The sequence below is a fragment of the Callithrix jacchus genome, chromosome 12, assembly GCF_049354715.1.
Source record: "Callithrix jacchus isolate 240 chromosome 12, calJac240_pri, whole genome shotgun sequence".
NCBI lineage: Eukaryota > Metazoa > Chordata > Mammalia > Primates > Cebidae > Callithrix > Callithrix jacchus.
The window spans coordinates 49,950,439-49,970,432 of NC_133513.1; the positions used below are offsets into that span (position 1 = coordinate 49,950,439).

A 19,994-nucleotide genomic window follows, 5' to 3' on the forward strand; every position below is an offset into this window, starting at 1 on the left:
AGGCAAAGGGAGAAGAAAGTTATGAGTAACCCCAAACCCCAACTGAAGCAAAATTCAGACACCCCTTCATTATCTGGGGGTAACCAGACTCTCCGGCAGATTACCTGAGGAGCCGGCAGGTGCTCACCACTCAGCCTCTGGCCCTTCTGGGGACAGTGGCTGTTCAGCAGTGGTAGGGGGAGAGGGGCATCCAAGAGGAGAGAGGCGAAACCTTGGGGCTGGCCTAAGATGGGGACCCACAGGTAGAAGGAAGAGAGGTTCCCTGCAACCTCCTAACCTTTGGTCCTGGCACTTTTGGTCACCTGAGTGCCCTTGCCAAACAAACCATCAGGGAACACAAATGTGTGTGAGGACCCTCCTGCATCTATCCGTGCTAAACTACAAACCTACTACTCCAATTGGAGATAAACCGGCGCTGCCTGGGGTTCCGAGAGGCAGTAAGCCGAGGTGACCGCCATGCTGCACCTATCTGAGGTCTCATTACGAGTTCTTAACCTGGGGCCCTTAGAGTCTTAAACTGTATGCAAACATTCTAGGTCTTTATATATGCACATTTTAAGGGAAAGAAGGTACACAGCTTTCTTCAGATTCTCAAAGGAATCCTTGGCCGGGCGCGGTGGCTCAGGCCTGTAATCCCAGCACTTTGGGAGGCCGAGGCGGGCGGATCACGAGGTCAAAACATCGAGACCATCCTGGCCAACATGGTGAACCCCAGTCTCTACTAAAAAATACAAAAATTAGCCGGGCGCGGTAGCGCGCGCCTATAGTCCCAGCTACTGAGAAGGCTGATCTCCTTGAACCCAGGAGGCGGAGATTGCAGTGAGCCGAGATTGCGCCACTGTACTCCAGCCTGGTGCCTAGTGACAGAACAAAACTCTGTCTCAAAAAAAAGGAATCCTTGACCTTAAAAAGGTCAAGGTTCCCAGAACTCCGAAGTTACAAATCTCCAACCTCCACACCCCTCCTCCCTCTCCTATCCCAGACTGGGGCTGAGGTCCAGAGGGGAAATGCTAGCCCCAAACTGCACAACAAATCTGGGGCAGAACCGGGACTGAGACCCCGGTGTCCGATGCCCTAATCCGAGGCCCTTGCCCCAACCAAGCCAACGCGGAGTCCCGACCCACCTGACCGTCAGGGCGAGGGGCGGCGGCGGACCCGGGCCCGGGAGGTGATGGTAGAGTCTTGCTTCCTGCTCCTGGCTCTGGCCGAGCTCCTGGAACATGGAGCTGAGGCCGGCGACCGTGCCCTTCTGGATAGCACGGAGCGAGTGGCGTCGGTACTCGTCCCGGGCGCGCTGGGCTTCTCGGCTCCTCTCCTCATCAGCTGCCTTGGACCGGCGCACTGGAAAGAGGAAGACAGCGTTAGCCCAGATCCGCAGCCCAGGCGGTGCACTGCGCCAGCTGAGACAGAATGTATGCGGTTGGTGAAAAAAACAATTGCTGTGTAACGGCAAAAATCGCGATTACTTTTGCCCCAGTCTAATAGTTCAGGAACCGCAGGATTCACAAGGCTGCAAAGAAGCTCAGAACCCAGAACAAGAGGGCAGGCCCTGCCCAGCGTAGCAGCAGCTCTAGGGCAAGCCTGTCCCTACAGAGGTAAAGACAAGCCTGTCCCTACAGAGGTGAAGATACCCTGACAGTTTAGGGTTGTCTGATTGTTCCTGTGACAACATTCCAGAATGACCAAAGCACTCTGGGATAGAAATTTCCATCTCCCTATGTATTTCTTCCTGAGAGTGCTCTCAAATCCCCTGCCTACTCAGCTCCCCTGTCAAGGTGGCCAGCACCTCCAGACACCACCACCATCACCCACATTGACGGTGCCAAGGCTTGGTGCCTTCGCTGTATCATCTCACTAGGAGACTTCCCCAACCACATCACCGTTTCTGCTTTATGGGTGAGGAAAGCAGCCTCTGGGAGGTTAAGTAACCTGCCCAAAGTAAATTGTTAATAAGGGGCAGAGCCCAGATGGGAACCTGGTGTGCCTGGCTCTAAATCCCACACAGCTCTTTCCACCCCATGGCTCCACCACGCAAGCTACCTTCGATTTAAAACCCTGTGTATCTGACACCAAAGCTCTTTCCTACTAAAAAACAAGCATTTAAAGACCATCTGTCCCAACCTCTTCATGTTATTCATGTGGAAACTGAGGCCCACGGAAGGATAGCAACTTGCCCAACTGGGTGAGTGGACCAGGCCAGGAACCATCCTTCCTACAAGATGAGGTGTTGGAAACACTAGTGTCCCAGTTCTGGAGCCCTTTTTTGGTTTCCCATGACCTGGGGAGCTGGTGGGTGAGGGTATGGGGGGAAAGGGGAAGAGGATCTTTTGAAACTCCAACAGGTTACAAGACTCCAAGGCACCCCTCTCTCTAGCATATGAATATATATGTATATGTATACACTTTTTTGAGATAAGGTCTCACTCTGTCACCCAGGTGCAATCACAGTTCACTGCAACCTCGACCTCCCAGGCTCAAGCAATCTTCCCACCTCAGCCTCCTGAGTAGCTGGGACTACAGGTGTGCACCACCATGCCCACATAATTGTTTTAATTTTTTGTAGAGACAGGGTTTCACTATGTTGCCCAGTCTGGTCTTGAACTCTTGTGCTAAAGTGATCCTCCCACCTCAGGCTCCCCAAAGTACTGGGGTTATAAGTATGAACCACCATGCATGACCTCTTCCATCTTTTTGTGCTCCTCAAGGAAAGGGCCTGTCTCAGCCAAGTGGCCATGAAAAGACATCTGTGTGTTGCTGTTTCTCAAAGGGAGGCCTGAGACTGGGAAGATGCAGAAAAGGGAACAAAACCCATTAGAGGCAAATTCTGGAATGAAAACCAATTATTCCCTAGTCTCATTGCATCTTGGCAGGCCCCTATCTGCCTCTAAAATTGAATTATTTTGCAATATGAAACTCTTGCTGGCCTTGTTCTTCTCAATTGCACCACGCTAATGACTGCCCCAGCCCCAGTGGCTCACCTCCTCTTCTTGGAGTAAAATCTTCGTCTGTGTCTACTCCAATGACACTCAACACATGCACAGCAGGCACCTACCAAGAACTGTGCTCTCTGTTAGGATTTGCAGGATAAAGGTCAGTTGCCCTGTTCTGAAAGAAAATGTTTCTACTTCACAAGTTGTCAAAGAACCCTTTCTGGGAACAGAACATCTCCCAGATCTGAGGAAGGCAGCATGAAGTCTGTCCCTCAGAAGGTATTTATTTATGGAAGTGCCCCCATGGGTGTCCTATGCAGAATATCGACTAGGCTGTGAACTCCACAAGGGCGGGTGGAGTGTTTGCTTTGGTCTATTCATTGCTGTATTCCAGTGCCAAGAACGCGGTCCGCAGGTGATACACATTTTTGTATGATTGATTGAACTCAATTAAGTATTGCGCTGCCCTAGGCCCTGAGCTGGAAAAAAAGTTTTTTGTTTTTTGTTTTTTTTTGTTTGTTTGTTTTTTTGTTTTTTTTTTTTTTGAGACGGAGTTTCGCTCTTGTTACCCAGGCTGGAGTGCAATGGCGCAATCTCAGCTCACCGCAACCTCCGCCCCCTGGGTTCAGGCAATTCTCCTGCCTCAGCCTCCTGAGTAGCTGGGATTACAGGCACGCGCCACCATGCCCAGCTAATTTTTTGTAATTTTTAGTAGTGAGGGGGTTTCACCATGTTGACCAGGATGGTCTCGATCTCTTGACCTCGTGATCCACCCGCCTCGGCCTCCCAAAGTGCTGGGATTACAGGCTTGAGCCACCGCGCCCGGCCGGAAAAAAAGTTAATAGTGAAACAAACCCTTCTTTCAAGGCACTCAGAGGTATGCTGGGAAAATAAGACAAACAAGTATCTCTAGCATAATGAAGAAAGTAGTGAGCATCTTTTTAAAGAGACAAGTAAAGTACTGTCAGAGTTTAAGAGCAACAGCCTCGCATTCTGCCAGGGAGCCAGCAGCCATCACAGGAGAGAATTTGACTGCGTTTTGGAAGATCAGTAAGAGTTTTCCAGAGAAAGAGGGAAGAGGCCGTTCCAGAGAGAATACTGAGCTTTCGGTGGTTTGTCACTCCTTATGTTATAAGACTCCAAGACACCCCTCCCTCTGGCCTCCTATCTTTGTGCTCCTCAAGGAAGGGTTTGTTTTGTGTCTGCCAAGTGGCCCTGCAACATCTGCATGTTGCAGCTTCTAAAACTCAAAAGGGAGTTCTGTAAGTTCCAGACCCTAAAAACATCATGATACCTGCCTTGCATTGTGACAAAAGGCTCCAACAAGGTCAGGATGTTCCAGAACGGGCTTTGCAGTCATTAGACCAGAAATTAAAAATTAGAAGCTTGTGCCCTGCAAGGACCAGTGACTTTGGGAAGATTACAGCCCCCTGAGAGACACTGACATTCAGTGACAGGCAGACAGACAGGTTGCAGAAGGAAACTGTATGCAGACTAGGAAGCCTCGTTTTTGGAATCCAGACAGATGGGGCCACGAACCGTTTGTCACACAAAGACTAAACCCATTCTCCTAAAGCCCAGCTCTAATCTTACCATTCTCTTCCTCAAAAGCCTTCAGGGGCTCTCACTGCACACAGAATAAATTACAAACACCTTGGCCTGCCAGGTAAGGCCCTGAGAAGTGCTTTGCCTGCTTTCCTTACTTTCTCAGCTCAGTGGGCTCCTTCCCCAGCACACACACACACACACACACACACACACACACACACGTGCACTCTCTCTCTCTCTCTCTCTCTCCCTCCCTGCACTATCGCTCCACCAGGCTCCCACCAAGCTACAAACCTGCCTCTGTGCAGCTGTGTTCACCAATGCAGACCAACCCAGGTCAGCTCAGAAATCTCAGGCTCATCCTACTCCCCTGCCCAGACAGAAAAGGCTCAATGTCCTATGGAATTCAGATGATCCAGTTACATCCTGCAGAGAAACTCAATGCTTCAAAGCAACATCAATTTGTAGTAATCCCTTGGGTGAATAGAACAATGTCCCTGAAAATTAATGAATAATCCTATAATATGGGGAAAGACATCAGCAAAGATTTGAATTGTATGTGAATGTGGATGTGTTTAAATTCTGCTCTGTGTGATCTTGGGCAACTTGAATTACCTTACCTATACCTTCTTTCCTTGTCTACAAAGTGGGGACCTCTCTGGGCTGCTTTGAGATGTAAATGGGACAGTATACAGCTGGCTTGGAAAGCACTGGCATGGGCTAGGTTTATTAAGTATTAGCCATTATTATTGTGTTTGCTGTGAGATAAAGACTCTGGAATGGCACCTTTAGAAGGGTCCGTCCCTGGATGGAGGTGGGAAGTGATGCAGGAGTGGAGGGGATGTGTGGAGTCAGGGGCTCCCGGCAGAGAATGGGAAAAACAAGTGTGAGTAGGAAAAGCCTTGGACCCCTGGGGAGAGAAAACAGGCAGCTGAGAAGCTGAAGGGATCACATAGGCCTCTTGTGACTCAGCCTGCAGGAGTTATGGTCCCCAGGTGGAAGGATGGGTTTGGCATTCAAAATGAGGTAAGCAAAGTTCACCCACAGCTAAACTTGGGCCAAAGGAAAGGGAGGCTTCTGAGGTCTGCAGCCTGCGGTCCTGAATCCTGCGGGCAAGGCCCGATGGCTGCCAACAGTGACCCCCTGTGGCCTCCAGAAGCCACTACAGAAGTTCCTTAAGACCAGAGCACTTCACACACCCAAGTGAGTGTTGGAATGACTCAGGTTCCAGGAGAGGTAAAGCCCCCAGGGATGCCTGAGCCATTCAGGAGGAGAGAGAATCCTAAGCAGGGCACAGATCGGCCACAGGGACTCAGGCTGGCATTATTCTGGGTTACAATACCAAATATATGTGGCATCTCGAGTGTAAGGAGTGCTTCAAGTCAGTTATGTCCAAGGAGAAACTGCACGATGTCCCATTCCCATTAAGAAATAGAGAAAGCCCTTCTGTCTTCTTCAGCTGTCCTCCCAGCCCAGAATTCTGCTGTGCACTCCACTCCCAGGCCAGATTCTACCCCCACAAGTTCCTTCTGGCTCTACCTCTCTCAAGCCTATAGTATTTTAGTATCACTGACCCTGTCTCTAGGGCACACTCCTTTTTCTAAGAGGAAAGGAAATGGAACCCATATCACTGGAGCCCAACCTGCTCCTGAGCCCACATTTCCCACTCTGCTCTGTCAACAACCTGGCAACCAGTGTGCAGATTGTTGGTTAAAGGCTGCAACCAGAATGACACAGGTCAAGGAGCCAGAGGTGAACACAAGTCCCGCTGATGACTCCAAAATCCTGCTTACATTTCTAACCAAGTAACACCAGCAATGATAAATGCCCAATTTTTACAAATAATATCATTTGTCAAGTCAGGCTAGCTCATCTCTAAATCTCGAGGCAACTAGATGTTATCTAATTCCACACTCCTACAAGTTCACAGCTGAAAAACTATGAAATGAATGTCTGTGCCTGATGTATTCAGAGCATCTCAGAAGCCAGAGCTCTACTGAATAACTGAATTCTCTGTTGAACTGAATAAGTAACGGTATTCAAGTGATACTAAATGGGATAATTTCCCTTTTTTCTAACTTGGAGAATTTAATTTGGGTGTTTTATCAAAAACCGCTGCTCCCCCATAAATTAATGGCCCACTATATCTTTCATATTAAATTAATTGAGTGCAGAATAGTTTTGTTGGATTTGAATGACAGGATCTGGAGTTTAACTCATCATTCTTTAAGAAAGGCTAAGATAAGGAACCAAAACCACAGGGCCTGAATTATCATATCTTTTCTGTTTTTCTGAGGCTTTCTCATTTTCAGTTGCCACACAGTACATTAATGGGCAATCAGGCAGCTCCTGGACCAGACGATTTCCATTCTCCATCCCTAACGAGACACTAGCCTGGCTCTTAACTTTCCATCCCATCGTGTAGCTAAAAAAGAAGAGCACTTCATGAACACAGACCTTTACAATTTAGAAAGCACTGTTACTTTCTCTCTCTCATTTCACCCTCCCAACAGGCCTCAGCTCAACATGATTAACCCCGTTTGACAAATGAGGAAACTGAGCAACTGAACAAGAACTTGCTCAAGGTTATGCTAGTAATGGTTATGCTAGCCTCATTGTTCATCACTGGAACCCCAGGCTGCCACCACACTGTCCTGACCTATGCACTCAATGACCTTGCTTTGCTCAACGCCATTCTCTCTGCTATGACACCATATCCCACTTTCTTCACCCACCCATTTTCCCTGAACCAAACGTCATTTCCTCTGCAGGTCCTTGCCAAATGCTCTCTCTTCTCAAAGGGATTCACTCTCTCTCCATGTATTATATTTTATTGATTGATTGATTTTTGAGGTGGAGTCTTGCTCTGTTGCCTGGGCTGGAGTGCAATGGCACAATCCCGGCTCACTGCAACCTCCACCTCCTGGATTCAAGCGATTCATCTGCTTCAGCCTCCCAAGTAGCTGAGGTTACAGGTGTACACTGCCATGCCTGGCTAATTTATGTATTTTCAGTAGAGACAGTTTCACCATGTTGGCCAGGCTGTTCTTGAACTCCTGACCTCAGGTGATTTGCCCACCTCAGCCTCCCAAAGTCCTGGCATTATAGGCATGAGCCACTGTGCCTGCTGTTTATTTTATACAAACTTATGTTTGTATAAAGTAAAATAAAAACCTCCCCATTTATTTTATTCAAACCTATGTTGGAACACCTACCTATTGAACTGTAACTTGTGCATGTAAACCTCTTCTTCCAGGCTGTGAGACTTTTGAGGGGAGGAAATATGTCTAACACAATGGTTGGCATACAGTAGGTATGTCATATAGTAAAATTCAATTGATACACAGTTGTCCCTTGGCATCCTCAGGGGATTGGTTCAAGGAAACCCCTCTTCCACTCCCCATCTCTCATGAATACCAAAATCTATGAATGCTCAAGCTCCTTATATAAAACGGTGTAGTGTTTGGACATAGCCTATTCACACCCTCCCATATACTTTAAATAATCTCTAGATTACTTATTATACTTAATACAATATGATTGCTATGTAAATAGTTGCTATACTATGTTTTTGTTTTTATTATCATGTTTTTTTTAATTGTTTTTTTCCAAATATTTTCTATTAGAGGTTGAGCGAATCTGCAGATGCAGAACCCAAGGTTACAGAAGACCAAGCACTTTGCTCCTTAGTCTTACTGGGTGCAGATGATGAGCATCTCCCCCAAGCGGCAGGAGGAAGCATTGCAGGGAAACGTTCTGTGAGTAAGCTCAAGGTTGAGCTGCCACCAGCACTGAGCTTCAGTAAAGATACAGTCTCCGTCTGCCTTTATTCTGTTATTTCAAACAAATTTGTTATGGAATATAATGTCTGCTTGCTGTTCCTGCAACCTCAGCCACCCCTCAGCAGTCCTGGCAACGCCCAGCAGCGTGTTTAAGAGACTCACAGGAGGGAATTCATGAGGAACTTCCTGTGCATGGACTGCTGGAGGCCTGTGAGGAGGATGACCAAAGACACCCCTCCTACAGGCTGCTTTTGGAGATACCTAACCTGCAGGTCAGAACACTAGGCCAAGAGAAAGGAAAAGGAAAACCCTTCATTTGAGTCTAATGCCCCAACCTCCCTACTGCGTCGAGCCTCAGTTTCCTTATCAGTTAAATAGAAATGTCAATGCTCTGCTGTGAGGCTGTTCTTAGCTTATGAGTAATGAATGTCCTAAGGCTTTGTGAACTCTCAGGGTTTGGGGCATTCAGATGAATTTAGTGAGGGCACAGTTTTTAGCAATATTTGGCAATTCTTAAAACAACTCCAACCCATGTGTGAATGGGCATGAAACAGTTAAAGAGCAGCTGCCCAGCGGTTATCAATGAGCATGGGGAACATTCTCTCCTGACCATATGCCCCTGAGGCATCACCTGGGAGCCTCTCGTGGATAAAAATGAGCTTTGACCACAATCTTGCATTTGTATAATTTTAACTCTGAACGGAAGAAGTAACTGGTAACAGTGATACCCAGGTTCCAACAGAGAAAAGGAGGCATAGTCCTGAATACAGACCCCACCCACATTTCCCTCCTCAGCCCAAGGGCACACCAATACCCAAATAACTGGGATGGAGACTTAAAAGCAAAATCCCACTGTAATTTTAACTGCATACACATGCATTCCACAATGTGATTCCATTCTTGTTCCACATAGAGGTAACCAATCACTGTCCATCTCCCATAAACCTATGACAGGCTCCCACAAACCAAAGACAGGACTACTCCCTGAAACATGCTATTAAGGAGGAATTGAAGAGCTAGATAGACTCACCACTCTGGTGCTCCAAGAGGAAAGGACAGAGGAATCTGTCCCATTTACACTGCTGGGGTGGGCCTGAGATCCGGCTGTATCTGGATAGCACAATCTCAGGCTTTCATTGATTCAGAGCCTCTGAGTGCAGAGGTCACTCAGGTAGGGAGGGAATTTTCTTTAAGAGAAAAAAAATCTCAAGCTAAAGGCAGCCACTAGGCCAGGACAATAGTATTGAAAATATATTACACACAGCCCAAAGGGTTTCACAGAAGGGTCCCTAAAGCCACAGAATGCAGGGAGGATTCAGGGGGCCAGGGACCATGCCCCATCACTCTCCTCACCCAAGTCAGCTGCTCACACCTACTTTACCCAGTGGGCTTCAGCATAAACATATGTGAAAACAGCAGCCATAAGGGAACTTGGAGAGCAAAGACTGCCCAGTTTTCAAGCTCTTTTGTAAATATAACAGTAAGTCCCTAGGAGAGAGAAACAGAAGGCCTGGTTGAGAAACAAGGTTTGCACTGCACTGTGCTGGCATTGGTACTCTGAGACACCTACATTCAGGATAATCTCTCTTCTGGGCCTGGGCACACAGCCTTCTCTCTGCCGGCGCTCAGGAGACTTAGGTAAATCTGATTGAGGATATCAATGCTGAGAAGCAGAAGGAGCACTGGTGTCTTAAAAATTGCAACTGCCTCATGGGGCAAAAAATGTACAAAATAAAAATTAAATTTAAAATTTTTAATTTTTTTAATGTTTTTAGTTTGTTTGATTTATTTCTTTTCCAGCATTTGATTACATGCTACGTCACTTGGAACAAAAAAAGAGTCAACTCAAAATTAAATACTTCCCGCCTATCCACTTTCCCAACTGCCCAGTTACAGCTCCAAATTTGTCCCAGAAGTTCTGGGTGTTTTAGGACTGACACCAAATTAATTATATGTCAGTTTAAAAAGATATCAGTGGAAAAGACAAATTAAGGACCTCTGAAAATCCTCTCCTCCATAAAACAATGAGAACACTGGAAAACCCTTATTAGAGATGTTGGTTCTCTAACAATCTGAGAACCAACTTTCTCAGATTGTTAGAAATTAACCAAAGGCTTATAGGAATTCAGGGAGCATTTATTCAAGAGAAAAAGGCTCATAACAAATGAAGAGATTAAATTCATAATCAAAAAAATTTCCAACAAAGAAACCTGAGGACTAGATGTCTTCACTAGTGAATTCTACTAAATGTTCCAAGAATAATTAATTCCTCTTTACAAATTTATCATGAGAAATAGAAGAGGAATGAACACTTCCCAACTTGTACTTTGAAGCTAGTATTATTACCCTGATAACACAACCAGACAATAAAACTGCAGACCAATATCACTTATGAATAAAGATGCAAAACTTCCTCAACAAAATAGTAGCAAATGGATCTAGCAACATATAAACAGGATTACATGCTATAAAGAAGTGGGATTTATCCCAGGAATATGAGACTAGCTCAGTATATGAAACTCAACAATGGAATGCACTATGTTAAGAAAATAAAGAACAAAAAACACATGATCATCTCAACAGATGCAGAACAAGCATTTGATAAAATCTAACACCCTTTCATCATGAAAACACCCAACAATCTAATAAAGCATGGAACTTCCTCAACCCAAGGTTATGTATGAAAACCCACAGCTAATATCATATTAAATGGCGGCTAACATCTGTAATCCCAGTACTTTGGAAGGTTGAGGTGGACAGACTTCTTGAGCTCAGGAGTTTGAGACCAGCATGGGCAACATGGCAAAACCCCATCGCTAAAAAGAAAATACAAGAATTAGCCAGATGTGGTGGTGTGAATCTGTAGTCCCACCTACTGAGGAGGCTGAGGTAGGAGGATCACTTGAGCCCATGCAGTTGAGGCTGCAGTGGGCTGAGATAATGCCACTGCACTCCAGCCTGAGTGACAAAGTAAGACCTTGTCTCAAAACAAAACAAAACAAAACAAAATGATGAAAGACTGAAAATTTACCTCTAAGATCAGAAACAAGATAGGGATGCCTTTTGCCACTTCTGTTCACGATAGCATTGGAAGTTCTAGCCAGAGCAATTAGGTAAGAAGACAAAATAAAAGACATCCAGGGCCGGGCAAGGTGGCTCACGCCTGTAATCCCAGCACTTTGGGAGGCTCAGGCATGCAGATCACAAGGTCAAGAGATCGAGACCATCCTGGCCAACATGGTGAAACCCCGTCTCTAATAAAAATACAAAAATTAGCTGGGCATGGTGGTGCACACTTGTAGTTTCAGCTACTTGGGAGGCTAAGGCAGGAGTATCACTTAAATCCAGGAGGCAGAAGTTGCAGTGAGCAGAGATTGTGCCATTGCACTCCAGCCTGCCAGAGTGAGACTGTGTCTCAAAAAAAAAAAAAAAAAAAGGGCATCCAGACTGGAAAGAGAGTAAAATTATCTCTATCTGTACATGACATTATCTCGTATGTATTGTATGTAGAAAATCATAAGGAATACACAAAAAGATGCATTCCAGCTAATAAACAGGTTTAGTAAGGTTACAGGAAAGAAGATAAATATACAAAAGTCAATTGCATTTCTATGAACTAGCAATAAACACTCCAAAAATGAATCTAAGAAAACAACTGAATTTACAACAGGATCAGAAAGAGGATACACTTAGGAATAAACTTAGCAAAACAAGGGCAAGGCTTCTACACTGAAAACTATAAAATATTATTGAAAGAGATTTTTAAAGACTTAGATAAATAGACATTCTGTGATTATGAACTGGAAGACTAAATATTGTTATATGGCAATACTCTCCAAATTGATCTACAGATTTAATGTAATCACTATCAGAATTCCAGCTACCTTTATCATAGCAATTGACAAACTGATTCTAAAATGCATATGGAAATACAAAGGACTCAGAATAACCAAATAATCCCAAAAAGGAAGAACAAACATGGAGGTCTTGTACATACAACAAAGCTACAGCAATCAAGACTGTGGTACTGGCATAAGAAACAGAAATATATTGGCCAGGCGAGGTGGCTCACGCCTGTAATCCCAGCACTTTGGAAGGCTAAGGTGGGCAGATCACGAGGTCAAGAGATCGAGACCATCCTGGCCAACATGGTGAAACTCCATCTCTACTAAAAATACAAAAAAAAAAATAAAAAATAGGTGGGCATGGTGGCACACGCCTGTAGTCCCAGCTACTCAGGAGGCTGAGGCAGGAGAATCACTTAAACCCAGGAGACAGAGGTTGCAGTGAGCCGAGATCACCACTGTACTCTAGCCTGGGCAGCAGAGCAAGACTTCATGTCAAAAAAAAAAAGGAAAAAAGAAACAGACATGTGTATCAGTGGAACAGAGTTGAGAAACAGGCCAAGAATGGTGGCTGAAGCCTGTAATCCCAACACTTAGGGAAGCCAAGGCAGGCAGATCACTTGAGCTCAGAAGTTTGAGATCAGCCTGGGGAACATGGCAAGACCCTGTCTCTAATAAGAATACAAAAAAATAGCCAGGCATAGTGGTGCACATCCAGCTACTCAGGAGGCTGAAGTGGGAGGATAGACATTTGATCCCATGGGGCAAAGGTTGCAGTGAGCTGAAATCATGCCACTGTACTCCAGCCTGGGTGACACAGTGAGACCCTGTCTCAAAAACAAACAAAAAAAAAAGAGAGAGAAAGTGACAGAGAGTACAGACACATTTTTGGTGAAATGATTTTCAACAAGAGTTCCAATACCATCCAGTGGAGAAAGAATAGTCTTTTCAACAAATGGTCCTTGAACAATTTGTATGGCCATATGAAAAAGAAGTAGGAACCCTACCTCACACAAAAATTAAATCAAAATGGATCAAAGACCTAAATGTAAGGCCTAAAACTATAAATCTCTTAGAACAAAGATAGGTGTAAGTCAGTGTGACCCTCTTTGGATTAGGCAATGGTTTCTTAGATATGACACAAATTATAGACAACCAAAAAAATAGATAAATTGAACTTCATCAAAATTAAAATTTTTGTGCTTCAAAGGACTATCAAGAAAGTGAAAAGATAACCCAAAGAATGGGAGAAAATATTTGTAAACCATATTTCTCTTAAGAGATTAATATCCATAGTATATAAAGAACTCTTGCCACTCAACAATAAAAATTCAAAAATGAGTGAATTTAAATAGACATTTCTCCAAAGATAAACAGTCATAAAGCACATTTTTAAAAGGCTCAACATCATTAGTCGTTAGGGAAATGCAAATCAAAACCACGATGAGTTGTCACACAAACTAGAAAGGCTATAATTTAAAAAAAACACAAAAAATTACAAGGGTTGGCAAGAATGTCAAAAAATTAAATCCCTCGTACACTGCTGGTAGGTATATAAAATGGTGCAGTCACTTTGGAAAACAGTCTGGCAGTTAAAGAGACCTTTAAGAGGTGATTGGATCATGAGGGCTCTGCCTTCAAGAATGGATTAATCCTTTCATGCATTAATGTATTAATGGGTTATGGGTTATCATGGAAGTCGGTTAGCTATCAAGAGAGCAGATCTGTATAAAAGCCGGTTTGGGCCACACATGGTGGCTCATACCTGTGATCCCAGCACTTTGGGAGGCCAAGGCAGGTAGATCACCTGAGGTCAGGAGTTTGAGACCACCAACATGATGGAACCCTGTCTCTACTAAAATTACAGAAATTAGCCAGGTGTTGTGGCACGCACCTGTAATCTAGGGAGACTGAGGCAGAAGAATCACTTGAGCCCAGGAGGAGGTTGCAGTGAGCCGAGATCATGCCACTGTACTCCAGCCTGGCGACAGAGCAAGACTCCCAAAAAAAAAAAAGCTGGTTTGGTTCTCAGTGCCCCTTCCAACTCCATGTAATGTCCTGCACTGCCTCAGAACTCTGAAGAGTCCCCACCAGCAAAGAGGCCCTTACCAGATGCAGCCCCTCAACCTCCGACTTCCCAGCCTCCAGAACTAGAAGAAATAAATTTCTTTTCTTTATAAGTGACTCAGCCTCAGATATTCAGTTACAGACATATAAGATGGACTAAGATACCATATGACTCAGAAATTCCACTCCTAGGCATTTAGGTAATACCCAAGAGAACTAAAAATATACATTCACATAAAAACTTGTATACAAATGTTCATAGCAACATTATTCAAAATAGCCAAAAAGTGAAAACAACCCAAATGTTCATCAACTGTTAATGGACGAACAACAATGTGGTATATGCATATGTTAGAATATTATTCAGCCATAAAATGGAAGGAAGGAATGACAGCTGCTACATGAATGGACCTTAAAAATGCTGTGCTAAGTGAAGTCAGACACCAAAAGCTGCATAATCTATGATGCTATTTATATAAAATGTCCATCATAGGCAAATCTAGAGACAGAAATTGATGAGTAATTTCCAGCGATATGGTGGGGGGAGGTGTAACTGCTAATCAATACATTGTTTCTTTTGGAAGTGACAGAAATATTCTGGAATTAGATGGTGATGATAGCACAACTTTTTGAATATACTAAAAACCATTACATTTTATGGTATGTAAATTGTATCTCAATTTTCAAGTCTATTTAATGAATCTGGCATAAGATTAAGACATGCTGGCTGGGCGCGGTGGCTCACATGTGTAATCCCAGCACTTTGGGAGGCCAAGGCGGACAGATCACAAGGTCAAGACATGGAAACCATCTTGGCCAACATGGTGAAACCCCAACTCTACTAAAAATACAAAAATTAGCTGGGTGTGGTGGCACGCGCCTGTAGTCTCAGCCAGTCAGGAAGCTGAGGCAGGAGAATCACTTGAACCCAGGAGGCAGAGATTGCAGCGAGCTGAGAATGCACCACTGCACTCCAGCCAGGCAACAGAGCAAGACTCCATCTCACAAAAAAAAAAAAAAAAAAAAAGGCATGTTGAGGAGCAGAAGGCTGGCCAGTAGAAGACACCTCACATCTCTGCTCTCCCCATGTGACCCCAGTTGCAATCATCACTCAAGTGTACCATCACAACAGCCTCCTCCTTGCTCTCTTCCCAAAACCCTGCCAGAATCCTGTCACTTGCCTTTGGAAGTTTCCCATTGTCCTTATGTATATTCATGCCTCTTCATTTTTTCTATCTTCTGATTTTTTGATATCTGAGGCCTTCCTGATTCTGGAAAGAGTGTCCATTTCAGGGATAGCCAATTCTTAGGGAGAGTAAAGGGCTTGCCTGCAAGAGCATCTTCATATGCAAACCCATCAATCCAAAGCCCATCCCCACAACTACCTCCCTTGTTGGGCTTTCACACTCTGAGCCACTGTCTCCATGCCTTAGTCACCCCACAGCCAGATGATGCCAAACTAGAAACAGCCCCTACACCCAAGAGCTCACTGAAGTTATTCACACTGGCCAATCCTAAGATGCCTAGCCTGCCTCTCCTTACCTTTCCCAAGGAAATTACAATAAACACTCTTGCCCATGTTTTCCCCCACTCCCTCTGCCTCCTGACCCACCTTGGGGCTTCCCCATGTGGTTCTGCATAGCCTGCCATGCCTCCTACCTCTAGGGACCTGTGAGTAAAAACATCTTCCTGGGGGTCCAAAGTGGCTCCCGCCAGAGGTCGTGGCGCTTGCGAAGGCGAGGTCATCAGTTCAAGGCAAACCTGAGCAACCTTATAAGCTCAAACTGATTGGCAAAAAAAAAAAAAAAAAATCTTCCTTCATAAGCATCATTTCTGGGCCTGTATGTCTTACCATACCCAAATAAAACAAATCCCAGCCTATAGAGAAGCACTGCCCTCCAAACTTAGTTCCACCTTCCCTCCTCCACCTAGCTTATCACCAACCTGACACTCCCCAAACTCTCACCATCACACTTCCCAGGCATGCCGTGTTTGTCACCAAGCCTTTGCCCATCCTGAAGCTGCCACCTACTGTGCCCTCCCCAGCCTCTTTGACTTGCTTATTCCTGTGTCACCAGCAAGCCTCGCTTCATGACACCTCTTCTGGAGCCCCACCAGGACAGCCACATTGTATATGCTACATTTTCCCTCCAAGCCCTTAGTCTGTGTGTGTGTGTGTCTATCTGCTGCTCCTGTTGATGAGTTTCTACAAGTAAGGACCATGATTCCTCATCCCTGAATCCCCAAGGCTTAGCACAGAGCCAGGAAATTATTGGCAACTCAGTAAACATAGAATACAAGACAAGGTCTCACTGTTACCCATGCTGCAGTGCTGTGACATGATCAGGGCTCACTGCAGACTGGACCTCCTGGGCTCAAGCAATCCTCCCAACTCAGCCTCCTGAGTAGCTGGGACTACAGGTGCATGCCACCACCATGCCCAGCTAATACCCTTTTTTTTTTTTTTTTTTGCAGAGACAGGTCTTACTCTATTGTCCAGGCTAGGATTTTATTTTTTTTTTAATGCAAGAAATATCCCCAACAGGCAGGTAATCTCTTCGAGGGTGAAACCTAACGTACCCTCTAAATTCTTAGCAGGACTGAGCACAAGGCCAGGCCCAGGTAAAGGCTGATGGGGGTGAGTGAGTGAACGGAAATGATGACTGAGCAAATCAGCAGTGGGAGGAGGTGGTTGGAGGGGAAGCAGGACTAGGTCTCCTGCCCAAGGTACGAGCTCAAGGTACAAGCTCTACTCACGCTGTTCTTCCCACTCTCGCTGCTCTTTCTCACTGGCTTGGCAATGCAGCTGCGCATGCTTCAGAGTCCAGTAGAGCTCCTTTGCCCTCTGCTCTTCCTGGAGGCGAATCTGCTCTTCTCCTCGCTTCCTCTCCTCTTCCTCTTTCCTCTAAAATATCACCAGAACAGAACAACACAAGATGACCACCACACTTTAGCAAGAGGAGAAAGAAATACCTCTGGTGCCAAGTGTGCCTAAGTCGCCTCTCCAGCCTCAGCCCCTACAGGTGTGAAGCTGAAATTACCCAGGAGTCCCATAGACAGTTGTTTTTGGATAAACACAGAAATTGACCCTTCTGGTCTTAAAGCTTGAAACTTACATTTGTTTGATCTGAATTCCTTCCTCAGGAAAGGATCCCTCAGACCTCTCAAAAAGTACCTAATCACTGAAACTCACCAGATCACCACAACCAGACAATGAAATGCCTGACCCTTCAGTGAGATGATTGCTTCCTAGTTCCTCCCTAGTTCTTGTTTCTTTAAACATTGTTACATTTCTTTCCTGCTATATAGCAACCTAGTTTTAGTCAGTTAGGGAGATGGAGATGGATTTGAGACTGAGCTCCCACCTCCTCTACAACACCTGACTAAACCCTTCTGCCTCAGCAATACCTGTCATCTAGGTGATTGGCTTTCCATGCATCAAGCAGCAGGACCTGTACAGAAACCCTGTACAGCACCACCTAATTGACAAGGTGCTGGTGAGGAGAAAATGAGTTGAAACATGTGGAATACCACAGACTACTACACACCCATAAAACAGAAATGTCCTTTGCAGTAACATACATGCATCTGGAGGCCATTATTGTAAGTGAGCTAACACAGAAACAGAAAACCAAATATGTGTTCTCACTTACAAGTGGAAGCTAAACACTGGGTACTCATGGACATAAAGATGGGAATGACAGACACTGGGGACGACTGCAAATGGGAGACAGGAAGAGGGGGAATGACTGAAAAAGTGCCTAGTGGGTACTGTGCTCACTACCTGGGTAATGGGTTCAATCATAACCCAAACTTCAGCATCACACAATATACCCTTGCAACAAACCTACACATGCATTCCTGGAATCTAATATAAAAGTCTAAAAAGAAAAAAAAACCCAGCTACTCAGGAGGCATGAGAATGGCTTGAACCCAGGAGGCAGAGATTGCAGTATTGTGCCACTGCACTACAGCCTGGGCGTCTCAAAAAAACAAACAAAAAAGAAATATGTGGAACAATGTGTAAACTCCACACCTTACTGCAGAGGTAAAAGGATTCTGTGCCATCCTGGCCAGGCACCAGGGTGCTGGGTTCACACCTGTAACCCCAGCACTCTGGGAGGCCAAGGTGGGCAGATCATCTGAGGTCAGGAGTTTGAGACCAGCCTGGCCAACATGGTGAAACCCCATTTCTACTAAAAAAAATACAAAAATTAGCCGGGCATGGTGGTGTGCACCTGTAATCCCAGCTACTCAGGAGGCTGAGGTGGAAGAATTGCTTGAACCCGAGAGAAGGAGGTTGCAGTGAGCCAAGATCGCCATTGCACTCCAGCCTGGGTGACAGAGTGAGACTCCATCTCAAAAAAGAAAAAGAAAAAGAGGACCCTGTGCCATCCTTAGGTGTACTTTCATTTTGGAAGAAGAGGGAAGGAAGACACAGGGAGGGGTACCTGGTGTCTTTCTGAAAGCCAGTGAAGCAAGGTATGATTATGTCTTAACCTTAAGTCTGGATAAAGTACCTTAAAAAAAGAGTAGATTTGGGGGCCCTAAATCGCCCATTACTGTCCCCTAAGTGCTGAAAAGGTTGTGTCTGTGTGGACTTTCTTCTACCTTTGTTTACATCAAAGTAACATACATGTGTTAAACATGCATTATGGGCCACAGGCTCCTAATGAAAACTAGCAGTCTCTAAATCACTTTACCAGAACCCAATCCAACCAACCTTAGACCAGTGCCTGGAGGCCATCATTTTCAACTATGTTAGCTGTTCCTTTGTTTGGCTATGTTCATATGTCTGATTAATGCTGTTAATCCTTGATTTATCAATTTATCAATCTAGATGTTAAATCTCGCCTTTCTTTTTTGGCACATGCATATTTAGCACTTATATTTTCCCACAGGTGAACACCCATACTCCACACTTTTTCACTCCTCAGCCTCACAATAAATTTGCTTCATAATTTGTGGTTAAATCAATAATCACATCAAAATAGTTTGCCACAAAGCCAAATAGGGTACTATTTTCACCAATTCCAAAAAGTACAGTTTTAAACTTTGTAACATCTCTGAAATTTGGATGTGTTTTACAACTTATAGCTTGCCTTTTTAACAAGAAACACTTTTTTCCTCTTAAAATAATGACATGTTTCGCTATTAACGGTAACTTAAATTCAGTATAATATGATAGTATGACAGCCTTTTCTTTCCAATCATTTTTTCTGGTTTTCCCTGGGTTAATACCTCTCGAAGCTGAATATTGAATGTTCCCAATTTTCTCCCACATGTAGTAAATCATTCTCTGTGTGTAACTATGTGCTTTTTCTTATAACAGACAATACTAAAGTTATCTTTTCCCAAGGGACACACCACCCCGGTGCCACCTTTCCTTCTCCACTCTGCACTGGTTACTACCTAAGCCTCCTCTCCATCCACCCACCAACGACAGACCTCTCAGCCTTCCTTGACTCGCCCCACTTTCTTTCTTGACCCCTCCCTCGTTTTGCAGCAACATGTAATACTTCCCAGGTAAGAATGCATAGAGACTCTTTCTGAGCCTCATATGAAAATGTCTATATGCCACATTTACATGTAACTGCCAATTTAGCTGAGCACAGAATTTGATTAAAAATCATTTTCCTGCAGAATTGTTAAGACTTCTTTATCTTCTAGCATCCAAAACTACCACTCTGATTCTCATTCTTCTGCACAAGGCATTTATTTTTCTCTCTGGAAGCCCCTGGGGTCTCTTTAACACCGATGTTCTCTGAACACCGATGTTATCTTTTCAATATAATATGCCTTGCTGTGGATTTTCCTGCATT

At 44.7% G+C, this 19,994-nt stretch overlaps 1 protein-coding gene across 3 annotated transcripts in view; it reads right to left on the reverse strand.

Moving 5' to 3' along the window:
• Positions 1-19,994, reverse strand: part of SH2D4B (SH2 domain containing 4B) — a 100,991-nt gene that overhangs the window by 33,698 nt on the left and 47,299 nt on the right. For all 3 annotated transcript variants that reach the window (XM_078345441.1, XM_035267820.3, XM_078345442.1), the window contains exons 4-5: positions 16,930-17,077; positions 1,125-1,341 (exon numbers count right to left, since the gene is read on the reverse strand). In XM_078345441.1, coding sequence (XP_078201567.1) covers positions 1,125-1,341; positions 16,930-17,077 — 365 coding nt within the window. The remainder of the gene's footprint in view (positions 1-1,124; positions 1,342-16,929; positions 17,078-19,994) is intronic.